Source organism: Sorex araneus, chromosome 9 (assembly GCF_027595985.1).
Source record: "Sorex araneus isolate mSorAra2 chromosome 9, mSorAra2.pri, whole genome shotgun sequence".
Classification (NCBI taxonomy): Eukaryota; Metazoa; Chordata; class Mammalia; order Eulipotyphla; family Soricidae; genus Sorex; species Sorex araneus.
In genome coordinates this window covers 54,724,821-54,742,979 of record NC_073310.1, presented here as the reverse complement: position 1 = coordinate 54,742,979, position 18,159 = coordinate 54,724,821, and the positions used below count along the sequence as shown (strand labels likewise).

The window sequence follows — 18,159 nt, the reverse complement described above, 5'->3', positions numbered from 1 at the left end:
ACACTATCACTCTGGCCCTCAAAACCAATCAGTCACATTGGAAATTGCCAGAGCATTAACTTATTACTCTGAAAATTGATCAATAAGAGAAAAGAATAAAGCATTAATCTGAAGTCTTTCTATGACCTAGTAAAACTGTACTCAAGGATAAGCAAATAATTGATGAGTGCTGTCTGTAAAAGAATTTCTAATTAAATACTGGAAATGAATGAAGAATTCCTAAATCAATATTATAAAACATCTGATAAAATAAATTTTCAAGCACAGTTTTAAGAATCATAAAGCAGAGTTCTCAAACTTCACTCTGTTATGCATCACCTTGGTTTAGGGGCATATTGGTAGACCCATAGAACACCTGTCAGATTATTTTCTTAACATTTGTAATTAATTTTTTAGTTAAATCGTTAAAATCATCAGGATCCAGAGTGATAGTACAGCAGGTAAGGTGTTTGCCTCGCACACAGCTAACCCGGGATTCAGTCCCTGGCATCCCATCTGATCCCCCCAAGCACTGCCAGGAGTAATTCCTGAGTGCAGAGCCAAGAGTAACACCCCCGAGCAGCTGCGGTTTTAATTATCTCTCCTCAGAGCATCACCAGGGTGCCTGGGTAATCCTCAGCATTGCAAGACCCTAGTACTAAGTCCCATTTTGGGGTCCTTGCATTTGAACCTCCAGTCCCCTATGAGGGGAGAAACACTGAGTGAACCGGGACCTCCTCAGCAACGCTTATGAGGCTTCTCCAGCCTGCCCTGCTCCCCCAAACTTAAACCATCTCTAATAGGTTAAATGTTCTAAGGCGACTTTTATTGATTAGACATCCAGACAGACAAACAGTGATTTAAATGTTAGGTGATTGTATTTTCATATACCAGCTGAAATCATTTCCCCAGATACAGCAACTATATAATCAAAACTGTTACCTACCTCACTTCATATTACCCTTGAGTGACTTTCCTATAATTAAGGATCCTACTTCTTCAAATCAGTTTTCTTTCTTTGCCTCTCTCTGCATTTTAATGAAAGCCTGTTTTGTCACAAATTTATATTCTGATACTTTGTTGGAGAAGGGGGTGGAGCAATAGCACAGCGGGTAGGGTGTTTGCCTTGCACTCGGCTGACCTGGGTTCGATTCCTCTGTCCCTCTCAGAGAGTCCAGCAAGCTACCGAGAGTATCCCACCCACAGAGCCTGACAAGCTACCCGTGGCGTATTTGATATGCCAAAACCAGTAACAAGTCTCACAATGGAGACGTTACTGGTGCCTGCTTGAGTAAATCGATGAACAATGGGAAGACTTTGTTGGAGATCTATTTTGTGGGGTTTTTTTCACTTTTTATGTTTAAATATTATAATAAATCATTATTGAGGAAAAAATCAATTGGCTGCTTCAATTGTAAAAAATGATCTCCTTAAGTAAACTTCTTTGCAATGTTTTTACTAAATTTTTGCTCTTGTGTTAGTTCAATAGTTAGTTAATCGGTCTCACCTTTTCTACGCAGTTTTTCACACTTGTCCTGCCTTTGAGAATAAATTCCTGGACTAGTCACTTTTTCGTGCATTTTGTCCTTGACTCGGTTGAGTAGTCATTGTCTACACTTTTGATTAATGGTCTTTTTTCTTCTCAGAACTGGCTACGTTTTCAGTTCTCAAGCATATAATGCTTAGTTTATTTATTTATCTGCTTCAGAAATTTACAAAATGAATGTGGATATTATTTACCAAATCAAATTAACATTGAAGTACTCGATATATTATAAACTATTTGAGTAGATTAAAAATCACTGCATGAACTATAGATGAAACAGTTGTGAAATTTTAATTTATATATGCAAAATGAATTTTTTGCTACGTGAAAAATTAGACTATTTGCAAAATTTGTATCTTGTCCTTAATTTTTTTAATAAGAGCCTTATAAAGAGCACACCACTTTACTGTATAACAGATTATTTTCTGAAACAAATTTTATCTTCCAAGAACTCAATATTTCTTTTCAATGTTATTACTTCAGTACTTTCAGAGTTTTATATAATTCATGTGTCACAAAATCATCATTAAAGACTGTTTTCTAAGTTTATAAAAAGTATTTTATTCTTGGTTGACTTGCTTTATTTTGAGATGTACCTTTTAGAAACCAATTCTTATTTAATTGAATTTTTGGATCTATTTCTGGAATGATTTTTAAGTTTTAATTTCTATTGGGAAAAAACACACAAAAATTATTTGAAGAATACCGTTTTAAAAGAACATGGAAAATTTGTAAACAGTAAATGATTTGTGGCCCAGTGATTAAAATGTGCTGCAAAAAGTGTTGGCATCCTGATTAATTTTCGTGGATGGGATCTATCTTCACAGAGTTTAGGAGTCGACACCCTCCCTCCTGCGGAACCCAAACCCCCCGGAGCCGAATTCAATTACAGTGTGGGTTTTAAGGACTTAAATGGTAAGTAAAATTTTCTTTTCCTGTGCTACTCGAAATCATAATGATGAATAAAATCAATATGGAACTATAGTTTCAAAGTAAAAATTCATAAATCCGAGTATCAAAGAAAATTCATAAATCTGGGCATCATAATAAGTATAGTTTTGTTTGCCTGGGCTCCACACCCAGTGGTGCCTGGAGCGTGTGGGGGAAGGGCAGGGCTTACTCCCAGTGGTGCTTTGGATTTGCTCTCTGGCAGTGCCCATCAGTCGTTGGAGTCAGGTCTCCAGTCTCTTTGAGAAGCATGATTTTCTTTTTTTGAGAAGTCCAGATTTTTAAAGTCCAGATTTTAGTGTATATTGTCTGGATTGAATTGTGAGGCAAGGAAATAGTTCTGCCTGCTGTCATGAAGCAGAACACTATCCTGCATATACATAAAGTTTCAAAGGATCTTTTTCAATAAGAAGAAATTATTATCATTAATAAGAAATATTTCTTAATTCTAAGCCTTAAGTAATAAAGTACTTTAGAAAAATAAGAAAAAAATCTGTTTGATTCTATTTTATGAATGAATGCTTCCAAGTTAATAGGTTTTGACTTAAATATAATTAATATATAATGTTTTTGATCTATTTGACATTCTTTATTCTCCCTGAAATCATTGTGTTGTTTTACTAACAAAAATCTCTATTTGGTGCAGAGACCATCTCTAACCCATGTGCTACTATTTGCAATACTAGAGTGAATCTTGAAATAATCACTTCCAAGTTAATGAGAATCATAATGAGAACTCTTGAAAAAGTATTTTCCAGAGACTTTTATTACTACCAAGGAAAATGAAAACAAAGAAACCCAGTTACAGAAATCCAGAATTCCAAGTTTTATCCCACTCCTGAGTTTCTCAGTTCCTATCACTTTTAATACTCTTTGGAAACTGAGTTAGTGTGTGGAAAGCGTTTCTTTTATTATTATTATTATTATTATTATTATTATTATTATTATTATTATTATTATTATTATTGACTCACTGTGAAATAGACCCTTACAAAGCAGTTTATGATTAGGTTTCAGTCATACAGCGTTCCAACACCCATCCCTCCACCAGTGTACATTTCCACCAGTGTCCCCAGGTTTCCTCCCATCACCCTCCCCTCCAGCAGCCTCTGTTGGGTTGGCGCTTTTCTTCTTTATGTCTGGAAAGCATTTCTTGAGATGACTACTAATAAAAATATTGGTAGTATTTTGGTAGTATTTCAGGATTCACTCTAGTATTGCAAATAGTAGATATTTTAATTGAACTGATTAAAGCACTCGGCTTTCATGAGTGTGCTGAGGCAAATCTGCATTATTCATACATGCAAATATATGTTGCCTATTTTCATAATTTTACAGAAGCATATTGCTTTAATGAAACTTTGTGAATATTATCTTCATTCAATGTCAGGATGGAAATAGCTGAGAGGAATACTTATATGGCAAGCAGAAAAAAAAGGTGAAGAAAAGAGAAAACAGAAAATAGTGTATTTAAATGTATTGAGTACAGACATTGGCACCTAATGGTTTATTTTTTAAAATATTGAAAATTATAGAAACTAAGATTCAGCAATCTAACAACATGCGAAAATTATAGTACAAAAACTTTCTTGTTGAAGTACAGTAACAAGAAACTCATGTCATTAGGAGATAGTACATACATGTGTGGCATAGATAGGACCCAGACATTAAAAAAAGTACTAAAATGTGAGGCTGGAGTGATAGCACAGTGGGTAGGATGTTCCCTGATTTGATCCCGGGCGTCTCCTGTGGTTCCCCAGGCACTGCCAGGAGAAATTCCTGAGCTCAGATCCAGGACATTGAGCATCACCAGGTGTTATCCAAAAACTGAAAAAACAAAACAACCCAAAAAAATTATTTTTAAGTGCTAATTTGTGCTGAAATTGAATTTGGGAGAAATTAGATAGGAATGGTAATTTTACTAATCTTTTAAAAACTACCAAAAAGAATGTGTATGATATTTACAAGGTCATTTACATAGTGGCAGACTTCAGAAGGAATTAATTTCTATCTTATTCTCTAATTTCATATTACTCAATCCCATTCTAATAAATTTAGGATTTCAGTTTTCTTTGGAAAATGTTATGTGCAATTTTATCTCCAAAAATATTTATATAAGCATTAAAATCCCCCGTGTATGTGTCTGAGTCACAGTTAGTCTGTGGCAGTTAGTCTTCTTTCACAGACTATCCAAACTTTAACCCAACTTCTGTTCCTTATATCTGTTTACTTTAGATGCTACATGGAGTTTATGATGATGCTACATGGAGTTTATGATGATGATGTTGGGCAACAACATATTTCATAGCGCTATAGGCTTGTTACTGAATAAGCTTCAATTCCACCACTTCTGTTTCTTTATTCCAGTTCACCTTACACATAACACCTAGAAATCCCCTTCCTCCTGGGTCACCTCCATCCTGCCCTTCCATCGTCCATCAAGTTCCACATTGACTGAGCCTACCCACAAAATCACCTACTAACCACTCACGACACCATTCCTCTCTGCCAGGAAGTCTCATCAACTTTCGGGGTCACTTGCCTCATCTCTGTGCTGGGTCTCCCTGATGCTCACTCTGAAAATCATTGCCTATCTTTCCCTTGAAAGTTATCTCACATCATTGTCTTATAATAAAGTCTTTACCATTTGACTTCAATTTGAATGCTTTATTTCCTGCTACTGATCATATATTGCATAAAATGTGAAAATTCCTACTTTGGGGTGGTGTGTTTAGTGAAGCTTTGTTTGCACCAAAAGTCCCAAGATATTCAAACTCAATTGGTGAAGATCCACTTCCTTCCTTACCCTACCCACCTTTGGCAAGCAGTACTCGAATACTACTATTTTAACAATTTTTGTGCAGTTTCTCCATGCAAAAAAACATTGTTTTGATCAACTAATGTAATTTTTTCCTGTCAGAGTCCTTAAATGCACTGGAAGACCAAGATTTAGATGCTCTCATGGCAGAGCTGGTTGCAGACATTAGTGAAGCTGAGCAGAGGACAATCCAGGCACAGAAAGAGTCCACGCAGAGTCATTGTCATTCCGAGTCTCTGGAGGTACCAAATTGCAGAGCATCAGAATCACTTAATTTCGAAGAGAATGTTGCTGCAGTCAGCACTAGCCAGTATGATGATGACCTGCCACCCCCACCAACTGATCCTATATTAGACCTTCCTCTGCCGCTGCCACCTCCTCAACCTCTCTCTCGGGTAAGTACGAAGGAGACAGAGATGGCAGGACTCAGACCTGTTACTACCTCTCATTCTTGACTTTCGTCATCTGTATCCGTTCACCCAAAGATCTGAGTTATGAAAACAAGGATAGCAAACATATGTACTGCAAAGCCAGAGTTCTCCATAAAAAAGGTGAATTTGTGTGTATTAAAAAATATAGCAGGGTCTTATTTGGTTATTATCATAGTTTGGCTTAAAAATGTGTTTGTGTACATCCCTCTCTTATAAAATTCAGTGCTGGTGGAATAATTGTGCTTTATTACCTTGCAGCTGATTTATATATGCTCTTGTCTCTAATCTAAGCCTGGACTAGGAGACATTTGATATATATTTTCAGAGTGAAACTATGCGGAATTTTGAATTTGGCGGCTATATGTCACTTGCAGTGTTGGGGAGCGTTCTCATCCTGTTTGTGTAGGGCTATTAGGGTATCCCAAAGAGGAATCAAAATAGCTATGCTAGGAGTATCACATCTCACTCAAGTGAGAGAAGGAATCCGGAGTTCTGACCTCCATCAACGGTCAAGAATCAGGGACGTTGTCTCATTTGCCAAGGCATCAAAAATCAGATGGGCCAGTCATGTAATGCAATTCAGAGACAACCGCTGGACTAGAGCTGTTACCGACTGGATTCCACTGGACGTCAGAAGACTGCATGGCCGCCCACCAACTAGATGGTCAGATTTCTTCGTCAAATCCCTGAATGAACGATTTGAGGCTCTTCCTATCCCTGGAGCAAGCAAATATCATTGGGCTGCACTAGCACGCGACAGGGACAAATGGGGACGTTACTGGCGCCCGCTCGAGCAAATCGAAGATCAACAGGATGACAAGTGATACAAGTGAATGTTGGGGAGAAATATTATGAGGGAGATAAGTGATGACTGCGTGGAAGTCGTGTATCTCCAAAAATTGGAAGACAAGAAGTGGAAAAGTCCCCATTATCATTCTTTGGGATAATAACCTGTGTCTCATAAAAGAAAAAAAAGCACATTATAGGACTTACCTTAAAATAAACCGGCTTAGGGGCCGGAGCGATAGCACAGCGGGTAGGGCGTTTGCCTTGCATGCGGCCGACCCGGGTTCGATCCCCGGCATCCCATATGGTCCCCTGAGCACCGCCAGGAGCAATTCCTGAGTGCAAAGCCAGGAGTAACCCCTGAGCATCGCTGGGTGTGACCCAAAAAAAGCAAAAAAAATAATAAATAAATAAATAAATAAACCGGCTTAAAATATATATTTTAAAGTGAAGCTCTTGGGGTGGGGGTGGTGGGAGTGATACTGGGAACATTGGTGGAGGAGGATGGGCACTGGTTGAGGAATGTAAATGATCACTGTATGGCAGAAATGCAAACATGAAAGTTCTTAAGTTTGTATCTGTACCTCATGGTGATTCAATAATAAAAAAAAGTTTTTAAAAAGTGAAGCTCCAATTTCACTTTTGTGGTTTCCCCATTTGTCATGAACACCAGTATTCATAAATATGATCCACTATACAATCCAGTTACTATAGTGCCTCTTAAATGTATAAATGTCACTGTATGTATGTCACTGTCATCCCGTTGCTCACCGATTTGTTCAAGCGGGCACTAAGTAACATCTCTCATTGAGAGACTTATTGTTACTGTTTTTGGCATATACAATACGCACGGGTAGCTTGCCAGGCTCTGCCATGCGGGCTCCATACTCTCGGTAGCTTGCCGGGTTCTCCGAGAGGGGCGGAGGAATCGAACTCGGGTCGGCAGCGTGAAAGGCGAACGCCCAACTGCTGGGCCCCCTTGCTCTCTGCCGCGCGCTCGCTCAGTCGTGCCTAAATGTATAAATATTTAATATAATCACATTATACTGAAGCATAGCATATTGGTTGTGCATTTGTTTATAATAAATAATAATAAATATTTGGAAAATAATAAAAATATTTGGAAAATGGATAATTCATATAGAGCAGAGGATCTTTTTCCCATATTTTTAGGATGTACTATGATATAAGGTATGCTATGATGATTTGACATGAATACATTTTGCAAAATGATTACTATAATAAAGTTAGTTAACAGCTCCATCATCTCACATAATTACATAAATGGTGAGAAAATTTTAAAATTGCAAGAATATAGTACATGTTTGTTAGCTCTCACTGTCATGCTGTGCCGTAGGTTCCCAGAACTTGTCATCTAACTGAAGTTTGTTCTTCTCATATGATTTTACCAATTTATATTCCCCCCAGCATTGCATAACGGCTCCCTATATTCATGTCCTTGACCACACTTGTCATCACTTGTCTTTTTTACAATAACTGTGCTCTCTAAGCAGAGGCTTCCAGTAAAAAGTCTGAGAAGATTTCAATGAGGTTAAAATTCCCCCAAAAGCATGTGCAAAGTATGAGAATCTTTATATGAGAGCCTTTATGAGCTTCATCACTTTTGACATATTTCTAATGTTGTCCGAGGAGAGCAAAAGAGCTCAGTTCCTTAGGGTGTGGCCAGGCAGGAGGGTTTTAACAATCCTATACTCAGAACAAGTATCTTGCAAAACCCAAATGTTTTTGTTCTAACAAAATATTCCATTCTCTTTATTGCCCATTTACCTTTGTTTGCCAGTGGGGGGTGGTGGTGGTGGTGGTGGTGGTGGTGGTGGAGTGTGTGTGTGTGTGTGTGTGTGTGTGTGTGTGTGTGTGTGTGTGTGTGTGTGTGTGTGTGTGATAAGAAAGCATTTGAAGCCTTGGGAGGCTTTCAGAAGCGGGGGCCTGGGGTGATTTGGACCACACCCAGCTGTGCTAGTGCTAACTCCTGGCTCTGAGCACTCAGGGATCATTCCTAGTGGGGTTTGGGGACCCTTGGGCACCAGGGATCAAACCAGGATTGGCTACATACAAAGCAAGTGTCTTATCCCTGTCCTATTTCTCCAGCCCCTTGAATTTCAGTCTTGAAGCTAAGGAGCCCTTTAGGAATCTAGTAAAACCTAAGAAACACTGAAAATACACATGGATCTAACAGAATGTATACTCATTCAGGAAGTGAGATCCAAATTAGATTCCTTGGGTTAGACCCTATTTTGATTCGAGCAAAGGTTTGAACAGTCTAAATACATGCTCTGTTAGAATCCTTTCAACTAAGTTACTAATCTAAGATCTAAAGGGTAGCTACCTATAATCTCTTTGGGCCAAGATGATTGTTATTCTCATTGAAATTCTGCAAAGTGATGTAAACTTTGATACTTCTGAATTTCAGCCTTTCATTATACTAGGGAACTAAGATGTTGTTAGTGGCACGGGTCCTTACCAGTATCGTTTCATGAATTGTTCCTGTCTTGCTCTTTTACAGGAAGAAGAGGAAGCCCAAGCCAAGGCCGATAAGATAAAGCTTGCATTGGAAAAGCTGAAGGAAGCCAAGGTTAAGAAGGTAGGCTGTGGGAAAACTAGTTCTCCCTGTCCACTTTCCTCATCCTTATTATCTTGCTCAATGATTTTGCTCCCAGATGCTCAAGGCAAAGCTCCAGCATTTGCCCACCTGCCTGCCTGGCCCTGTGTGACATCACTCCTAGTCCTCCTGGGTCTAAGATCTCCGGGGAAGTCCCCAACCTCTCTGATGAGAGCCCAGTGACCTCTGCTACTCTCCTGAATTCCGTATCTTATCAGAGAGAAGAGGATGTTGAATGGATCTCAAGTGGAGAGCAGATCAGAATGGGTCATACCAGGTCACTGACTTCACTTTAAGGGATTAAAAATAAAGAAGAGAAATGAAAACAAAATAAAATTTATATTTAGTGAAACCTTGGGCAGGGGAGACTCCCAAGCAATGCTCGGGGAGGGGGGATTGGGGAGATTCTCACACATGGTTCAATCGTTCATGGTTCATCAAAGGGTCTATGATTCAATGCCAGGTCCTGAGGATTCACCCAGGCTCAGGGATCTTACCTAGGTCACCTGGGGATGCTCAGGAGACTCCAGGGCTGCACCAAGCATTGCTCAGGGGCCACGTGGGCTGCACTCGGTGATGCCCAAGGGGACCACATAGTGCTGGGGGTTGAGCCTGGATCATCTGCCTGCAAGGCATGTACCTTAACCCCTGTATTCTTTCTCCCGCTCTTTCAAACTATTTGAACCCAATGGATTATTTCTAAAAATGAGTGTCACAGGGGCTGGAGAGATTGAACAGCAGGTAAGGCTCTTGCCTTGCCTGTGGTTGACCCAGGTTCAATCCCCAGCATCCTCATGTGATCTTATGAGTCCCTCCAGGAGTGATCCGTGCACGTAGAGCCAAGAGTAAGCCCTGAGCCCCAGTGGAGGTGCCCCCTGCAAGAAAGACCAGGGGGAGGGAAATGAAAAGAGGTGTCCTTTGTGAAGGGTCAAATGGCTTAGCAGATTCACTTTACTTACTTTTTGTGGAAAGTAAGAGAACAGAGATAAATTGGCAGTTTTTTACTGCTGCGAATCAGAAAGCAAGAGAATTCTGCTGCAACCCTGTTGCAGTGAATTCTGATAGTAAGCACAGAACACAGCCTGTCTGAATTAAACAATGAAGATGTGGAACAGAAGTTGCCCTGATCAGTAGCGAAAGGATTAAAATCAAGAAGCCACAGTTCATGTTTGTTCTGACTTCTAGACACTCCAGTTATATTTCTTAAAAGTCTGTGACACACAGAACATTGAGGAAATAATTCAGACACACTCATACATTCATTAAGTAATTCCGAAGTATTCACATATATTCTGAAACATTCACTGTCACTGTCACTGTCACTGTCATCCCGTTGTTCATCGATTTGCTCAAGCAAACACCAGTAACGTCTTCATAGTGAGACTTGTTGTTATTTTTTTTGGCATATCAAATACACCACAGGTAGCTTGCCAGGCTCTGAGAGTACCAAGATACTCTCAGTAGCTTGCTGGGCTCTTGAGAGGGGCGGAGGAATCGAACCCGGGTCAGCCGCATGGAAGGCAAGCGCCCTACCCGCTGTGCTATCACTCCAGCCCATTCTGAAACAGTTTTTTTAAAGGATGGAAATCAAGTATGGTCAAGATGTGAAAGGTTTTGTTTTGTTTTTTCTTTTTATAACAAATAAAAGAAGAGGGGTTGTGGAGACAGTAGAGCAGGGAAGGCGTTTTCCTTACATGCAGCCAACCCAGGCTTGATCCCCAGCACCACAATATGGTCCTTACACCAGGAGTGATTACTGAGCACAGAGCCAGGAGTAAGCCCTGACCATAGCTGAGTCTGGTCCCCAAACCCAAATATTAGTTTAATGAATAAATTTAAAATATAAGAAGACACCAATTTTTTATTTTCTAAATAAAAGCCCAAACCCAAATATTAGTTTAATGAATAATTTAAAATATAAGAAGACACCAATTTTTTATTTTCTAAAAAATTCCTAAGCAAGAGGATGGGGATGTGACTCAGTAGTAGGATTGTGTCTTTCACGTGGAAGTTGTGGGTTTGATTCCATGGTACTGAAAAAAAAAAAGAATTTCTAAGCAGAAACAAAATGTGGTCAAACACCATTAACTTTTCCATTAGGAAGAGTAACTCTCCTCCGCTCTGACATTGGGAGGGTTTCTCTGGACATGTAACTGTGTTATAGCTATAACTCAGCGGAGGGCAGCAGGTATGCCTTCCATAGAAAATAAATCACAGTAAAGACCATCGTTTGAGGAATGACTGGGTTTCCATGCAGTATTACAAGCCCCATTTCTCACATCATATGAGTGTTTCTTTGACACTGTGGTATGTAAATCTATCATTTAAAAATCCATCAAAAAGCAAACATAGAGGGTAAAAAAAATAGTTTCAACTGGAGGTTTGTAAGCTACATATTTTCAGAATGGAAAGGTGTTCTTGAGGCCAGAATAGAGTAAAGGTCTCACTTGGAAGTCCCAGAAGGCGGAGATGCACTTTCACTGTCTTGGTGTTTCCATTCAGACACTGGTATGTGCCTAACCACGCTTCAGTAGTGACCCTTGCCTGCTCCTCGCCCAGATTTTTGTCACCACCTTCTTCTGCAGGTGAAGGTGATCAGTAACTGCATCGCCATCCATAGGAACTACATTCTCCACTCTGCTAACCACAGAATGTTCTAAATCAGCTAAGGGGAAAAGTGGGGAGCTCAGTAGCTCAGAACCAAAGCCAAATTTTGGGAAAGAAAGAAATATGTGCAATTGCGTGGTCTCTGTCTTTCTCTGGGGCATCTAAGCACTTTCTATCATGGTTTGTTTTGTTCTGATTGGGAGCCACACCCGGCAGTGCGAAGGGGGAGGCTCCTACATGCAAAGCCTTCCTGGCTCCTCCTCCTGTCACTTTTAAAATAATAAATATGATTTTTGAACAGCCGGGACCAATCCTAGGGGAAAGAAACTGGCAGACTTTAACCTCAAGTTGCCCCACCTTCCCCTTTTCAGGTGAGAATAGGCAGGTGAGAGGATTAAGTAAGATGCTAGTTGGCCAAGTGGTTTCCAGGAATGCTCAGATAGCTAGGAATGGTCTCACTTGGAAGTCTCAGAAGGAGGAAGTGCGCGTTCAGTGTCTTGGCGGTTGCACTGGGACTCTGGTATGTGCCTGGTCATGCTTCACCAGTGACCCTTGCAGGCTCCTCACCCAGATTTTTGTCATGGAATGGAGCAGGAACTGCAAGGTCACACAGTGACTGTCAGAACAGAGAAGGCAACACCTTGACCCCCATCCTTCATGTCTTACACTCAAGGAACATCTCTGACTTGATGAACTCTAATGAAAACAAATTGCTACAAAAGGACGAGCCCATTTCTCATGTCATATGAGTGAAGGTGGTGACATAAATCTGGGCACGGAGCCTGCAATGGTCACTAGTGAAACGAGGCTGGCACATACCAGAGTCTGAATGAAAACGCCCAGGCAGTGAAAGTGGATTTCCTCCTTTCAGGACTTCCAAGTGAGACCTTAACTCTATCTTGGTCTGAAGAACATCTTCCCCCTGAACATATGTAGCTCACAAACTCCCAATTGGAAGGATTTTTTACTCTCTACGTTTGCATTTTGATGGATTTTAAATGACAGATACAAATACCGCAGTGTCAAAGACACACGCGTCTGATGTGAGAAATGGGGACTGCAGGAGTAGCAGAAGATTTGCGTGTAGGAGCATCCTCTGTGCACTGCCGGGTGTGGCTTCCAAACTCGTCAAATCCAAACAAACATGGTAGAAAGTGGTCATAGATGCTCTGGAGAAAGACAGTAGCCATGCAATTGCAAATATTTCTTTCTTTCCCAAAGTTTGGCTTCAGTTCTGAACTGAGTATAAGGAGATCGTGGGTCTTCTTGGAGGGACTTGTGGGAAATTTTTCTTTACAATGGTATCTAACACATGGGGCATAGTGAGCCCCTTTCTACCATTTGTTCTGAAAGCACCACGAAACCTGGGGCTCTCTTAAACAGCAATACTATAAAATATGTTGCAGTTACACAGATATGACAGAAAATGTAAACCTCTGCGAGCAGCCAGGGCATAGCATAGTGGTAGAGTACTTGCATGCCTGAGACCCTGAGTTCGATGCCAGAAAGAAACAAATCCTCTGGGCAGGGGGAGAGAGCTCAGCAAGAGCCCTGAATTTGCTCACCAGCACTGCATGGTTCTCTGAGCACTGAGCCAAGGGTAACCTCCACCCCCTGTAACTCCCCATTACCTCACCCATACCATACTGCCAGGTGTATCCCCAAACCAAGAAAACAGAGGTCAGAGTCCAAGCGAGAGTACAGTGGGTAGGAAGCTGGCCTTGCCCACAGCTGACTCAGGTTCGATCCCTAACACCCCATATAGTCCCCTGAGCACTGCCAGGAGTGATTTTTGGGTGCAGAGAGATAGGAGTAAGCCCTGAGCTCCACCAGGAGTGGCCCCAAAACAAACAAACAAAAAGAACAGAAGTTTTCAGACTCTCGTCGCATACCTTGATAAATATATTCTCAAAATCATAGTCCCCATCGAGAATGAAGACATATTTAATACATTATCTAGGAAAATTCAGTGAAACAGGATGTAATTAATGAAGATGAGTAAATTCTGCTCACCAGACATTCCATGTTTGGGATGGCTTTGTTAGCAGTTTGACTATGAACTTAATGCATCAAATTATTTAAAAAGGAGAGTGAAAATTATAATTTGATCACCAGTGTTCTTGCATGTTTCTGTAATTGCTTGGTTTTCAGTCTACATTTACTTTCCTTAGCTCACTTACAGTCTCAAACATTATTGCCATGACATACCCTCAGGGACAGGACGGGTCTATTCTAAGCCTTTAAAGAGTTGAGATGGTTACCTTAATCTCACCCACGTTTTACCACTCTTGGCTTCCTTAAAATGGGCCCCAACTCCAGCTAAGCATAGGAGAAGAATTCATTGTAATGGTATGAGCCTGATTGGAGGCAGAGCAATAGTACAGTAGGTAGGATATTGCCTTGCAAGCAGCCAATCTGGGTTCCATCCTTGGCATGCCTTGTGGTCCGCTGGGCCCGCTAGGAGTGATGACCGTGTGCAGAGCCAGGAGTAAGTTCTGAGCACTGCCATGTGTGGCTCCTTCAAAATATGTATGAGTCTGACTTTTAAGAAATGTTTCCATAGGGGCTGGAGCCATAGCACAGCGGGTAGAGCGTTTGCCTTGCACACGGCCGACCCGGGTTCGATTCCCAGCATCCCATATGGTACCCCAAGCACCGCCAGGAGTAATTCCTGAGTGCTGGAGCCAGGAGTCACCCCTGTGCATCTCCAGGTGTGACCCAAAAAGAAAAAAGAAAAGAAAAAGAAACGTTTCCATAATAGTTGGAAATGGTTATTTTGGACAGGAACTGAGTGTTGAAAGTAGATAAAGGGGTATACCTGATTACCTTTCATATTCTGTATTGCAAATCATAAACCCCAAAAGAAGAAGGGAGTGGGGGGAGGGAATGAGAGAGAGGGGGAGAGAGAGAGGGAGAGAGACGTAAAGTTGTCAGGAAAGCAGGAAGCCGGCATTTCTCTGCTTCTGTTTTTCTCCTGTCTCCCCAACCAGAATGCAAAGTGTCTGAAGCCAGAAAAAGGACTTTGTCTGTTGTATGTTATTCCAGTTTCATGAATCAGGTCTCTCCACCTCTGCAATCACAACCCCTTTGACAAATGCTCAGAGTCAGACTGAGTTCATATTGAGAAATAGGAGTGATGTATGTATTCTTACTTAATTTCACAGAAACAGTGGCAGCCTTGGACCCCAAATCTCCTGGGGCTCTTCCAGTTGTTGATACTTAATAACTTCTCAATGGCTTTTTCCTCAGCTCGTGGTTAAGGTGCACATGAATGACAGCAGCACAAAGTCCCTCATGTTGGATGAGCGGCAATTGGCCCGGGATATTCTAGACAACCTTTTTGAGAAAACGCATTGTGACTGCAATGTAGACTGGTGTCTTTATGAAATATACCCAGAACTGCAGATTGGTAAGTCCCAGCCCCAGCAATAGGGTGGATTTGCATCTTTGTGGGCTTGAATTTATTCTGAAGAAACATCCATTGCAAGCCTAAGCCTATCGAGACTTCCCCTTATGTCCTATTTAATGCTGACCTCTTCATTGCTTTGAGGTAAGGAATCTCAGATTACACCAGCTGGCTAAACCTTGGGCGAGGTGTATATGTTATTACTACCACTTCTCTGGTGGATCTTTAAGAAAGAAAATGATAGGCCAATGCTTCTTGCTGCAAATTTGTGAGCTAAGCAGATGGTGGAGGTATCAGTCAGCTAATATCTCTCTAGACTTCGTTTCTTTAAATTATCCTGGGACTCTGCTAGTCCTCATGGAACTGTTCCTTTCTCCTTCCCTACATCCCACGTGTTTGATTGAAGAAGTTCAGTTCCCAAGAGAAAGGAGCAATTGGTAGAAATTGATGGAATAAAATAATAGTAATAATGATGGTAAATACTCTGTTGCTTCTCATTCTTGATATCATTCACAGAACTTATGAGAATATAGGAAAATACAGAATTGATTATTTCAGAAACTTTGAGTGAAATTGTATTTCTAGAGGAAATGGTCTACTCTAAAACAACCCCTTGAAGTGTTCTTCAACTGTCTGAGTCAAATAAAGGAAAATCTTTCCTTATATTTCGGTTTGGTTGAGACATTTATACATTATCTTCAGAGTTAGGAGTAATATTTTTGGATATTACTCATAATTATGTTTGAGATAATATTACTCCTACTCAGAGTTAGGGGTAATATTTTGGATATTACTCATAATTATGTTTGAGATTGTTTTAAAAAATCATTGCTTAATTATCTTACTGATGTGTACTTCTGTCTGGGACAATTTAAGGCCAAAATGCTAATATAATCAAAGTATCATGACAGATTATTCTTATTCTATTGTAGGGTCTGCCATGGTTTGTTTCATTTTCAAAGGAAATTAAGTTGAAGGCCTGAAATAAAGAATAAGCTTAATTAGATATGTTCAATCAGATATATAAGAGTTAGGGATTTCTCAAAGCCAGTGGAAGGTATAAAAGTACCGTGTTTAATTCAATACGATCTTATTTCTATCTTGAGATATCTCTCCTATTTATCAAATGCTAACATCTTGGATATGAAAGAATGTTTTTGTTCAGATGACTGGTTAAAGAAACTCTGGTACATCTACACAATGGAATACTATGTAGTCGTCAGAAAACATGAAGTCATGAAATTTGCATATAAATGGATCAACATGGAAAGTATCATGTTGAGTGAAATGAGTCAGAAAGAAAGAGACAGACATAGAAAGATTGCACTCATATGTGGAATATAATGTAACTGAGAAGTACAAGTTGGCAATGATGCAACTTCTGGCAGATATCTCTCTGGACTTAGTTACTAAAATACCAAAATACAAAATACAGAAACCCAAAACCGAGAGGCCGCTAAGTGTGGTCACTCAACCTCATACCTCTTCATCCTCAGCAATGGAAAACAAATTATCTAATGCTTCCTTTTCAGCAGGTCTGACTTTAGGGGAGAGACTCTCCAAACAATAATAGTGAGTTTTGTTGAAATATTGTATGCAATCAAAGTGAAAGTAAAGTGAAATTTATTAGTTACACAGGCGGGGGGCTAAGGGAGGGGGGCTAGGGGCGTGGGGGAGCTAGGGGTATGGGGGTGCAGGGTGGAGCTATACTGGGATTCTTGGTGGTGGAATATGTGCACTGGTGAAGGGATGGGTATTCGAGCATTGTATAACTGAGATTTAAACCTGAAAAGTTTGTAACTTTCCACATGGTGACTCAATAAAAAAATTAAAAAAAAAAAAAAGAATGTTTTTGCTTGTTTCATCAGAAAGGTTTTTTGAAGACCATGAGAATGTTGTTGAAGTCCTATCAGACTGGACAAGAGACACAGAAAACAAAGTGTTGTTTTTGGAAAAAGAAGAAAAATACGCTGTATTTAAAAACCCCCAGGTAAGATAATTTATTAATCTATGTAAAATAGAAAGGGTTTTTTAACACTGCTAACTGCATCATTCATTATATAATCAAATATCGCATTCCTTTCTAATAAACAAACACAACCTAACGTCTTAGGCTAAATGTAAACTAAATCCTTGGAAGGATTTAGTTAAACTAAATTCAGGAAGAAAAGAACTTCTTTAGCTTCTTTGATTCAGAAGCCAACCCATCAATTGACTGATCCTCCTTCTATTCTCATTTATGTTTGGCTAAGTGAAGCCAATTAATCCATGAATCCTTGAAGAATCGATGAGTACCTTTATGTATTGGTCTGTTAAATATACTCTAATATTTTTTCTTCATGGTTGGTACTTCTTGATGTGGGGGTAACAAAGGGAAGCACCTGAGAAAACGTGTAATTTATAGTGCTTTTAAATTCAACAGTCTACATCAGAGGTTCCCAAACTTAATTGGCTTACTACTCCTTTTCAAAGAAGTAATTCATCACCCCCATGTGAATCTGTCTTCCTCAAGCAAACAAAGCACCCACCCCCCAATTGTTTCTGAGGCTATTATGGCCCCTGAATGGTATCTCCATGGATGGAGAGACCTGGATGGTATCTCCTTCACTGGAAAACACTGGTCTACACAATAAAACTCCTTGTTCTCCATGTTTTCAGACAGCTTCCTTCAAGTTATGTGTATAAAGATGTCACCAAAAGGTAGACTTTTTCCCATGACCTCCAGTGAACTTTAAATGCAGGAGGGTGGTTAAATCCATTTTAGGAAATCAGTGAATGTTAGATATGGCCAAAATCCTTTGAGATACCTAGAAACCTTTATGTTTTATAAATTAAAGAAGGAAAAGTCCCATATCCTGGAGGCAGAATTAAAAGAACACTTTAAAGCAGCTTCTTCACAAGAAAAAGCAGGGCCGGAGCAATAGTACAGTGGGTAGGGTACTTGCCTTGCAGCATCCTATATGGTCTTCCGAGTAAGCCCTGAGCTCCATGATGTGTGGGTCAAAAACAAAAGAAAAA

General features: G+C 40.1%; 1 protein-coding gene across 1 annotated transcript in view; it reads left to right on the top strand.

The window, feature by feature from the left end:
• The window catches only part of APBB1IP (amyloid beta precursor protein binding family B member 1 interacting protein), an 81,561-nt gene that overhangs the window by 39,572 nt on the left and 23,830 nt on the right, over positions 1 to 18,159 (top strand). Inside the window, exons 3-7 of the mRNA XM_004605495.2 lie at positions 2,353 to 2,440; positions 5,394 to 5,686; positions 9,033 to 9,110; positions 14,985 to 15,144; positions 17,010 to 17,131. Of these exons, the coding sequence (XP_004605552.2) occupies positions 2,353 to 2,440; positions 5,394 to 5,686; positions 9,033 to 9,110; positions 14,985 to 15,144; positions 17,010 to 17,131 (741 nt within the window). The remainder of the gene's footprint in view (positions 1 to 2,352; positions 2,441 to 5,393; positions 5,687 to 9,032; positions 9,111 to 14,984; positions 15,145 to 17,009; positions 17,132 to 18,159) is intronic.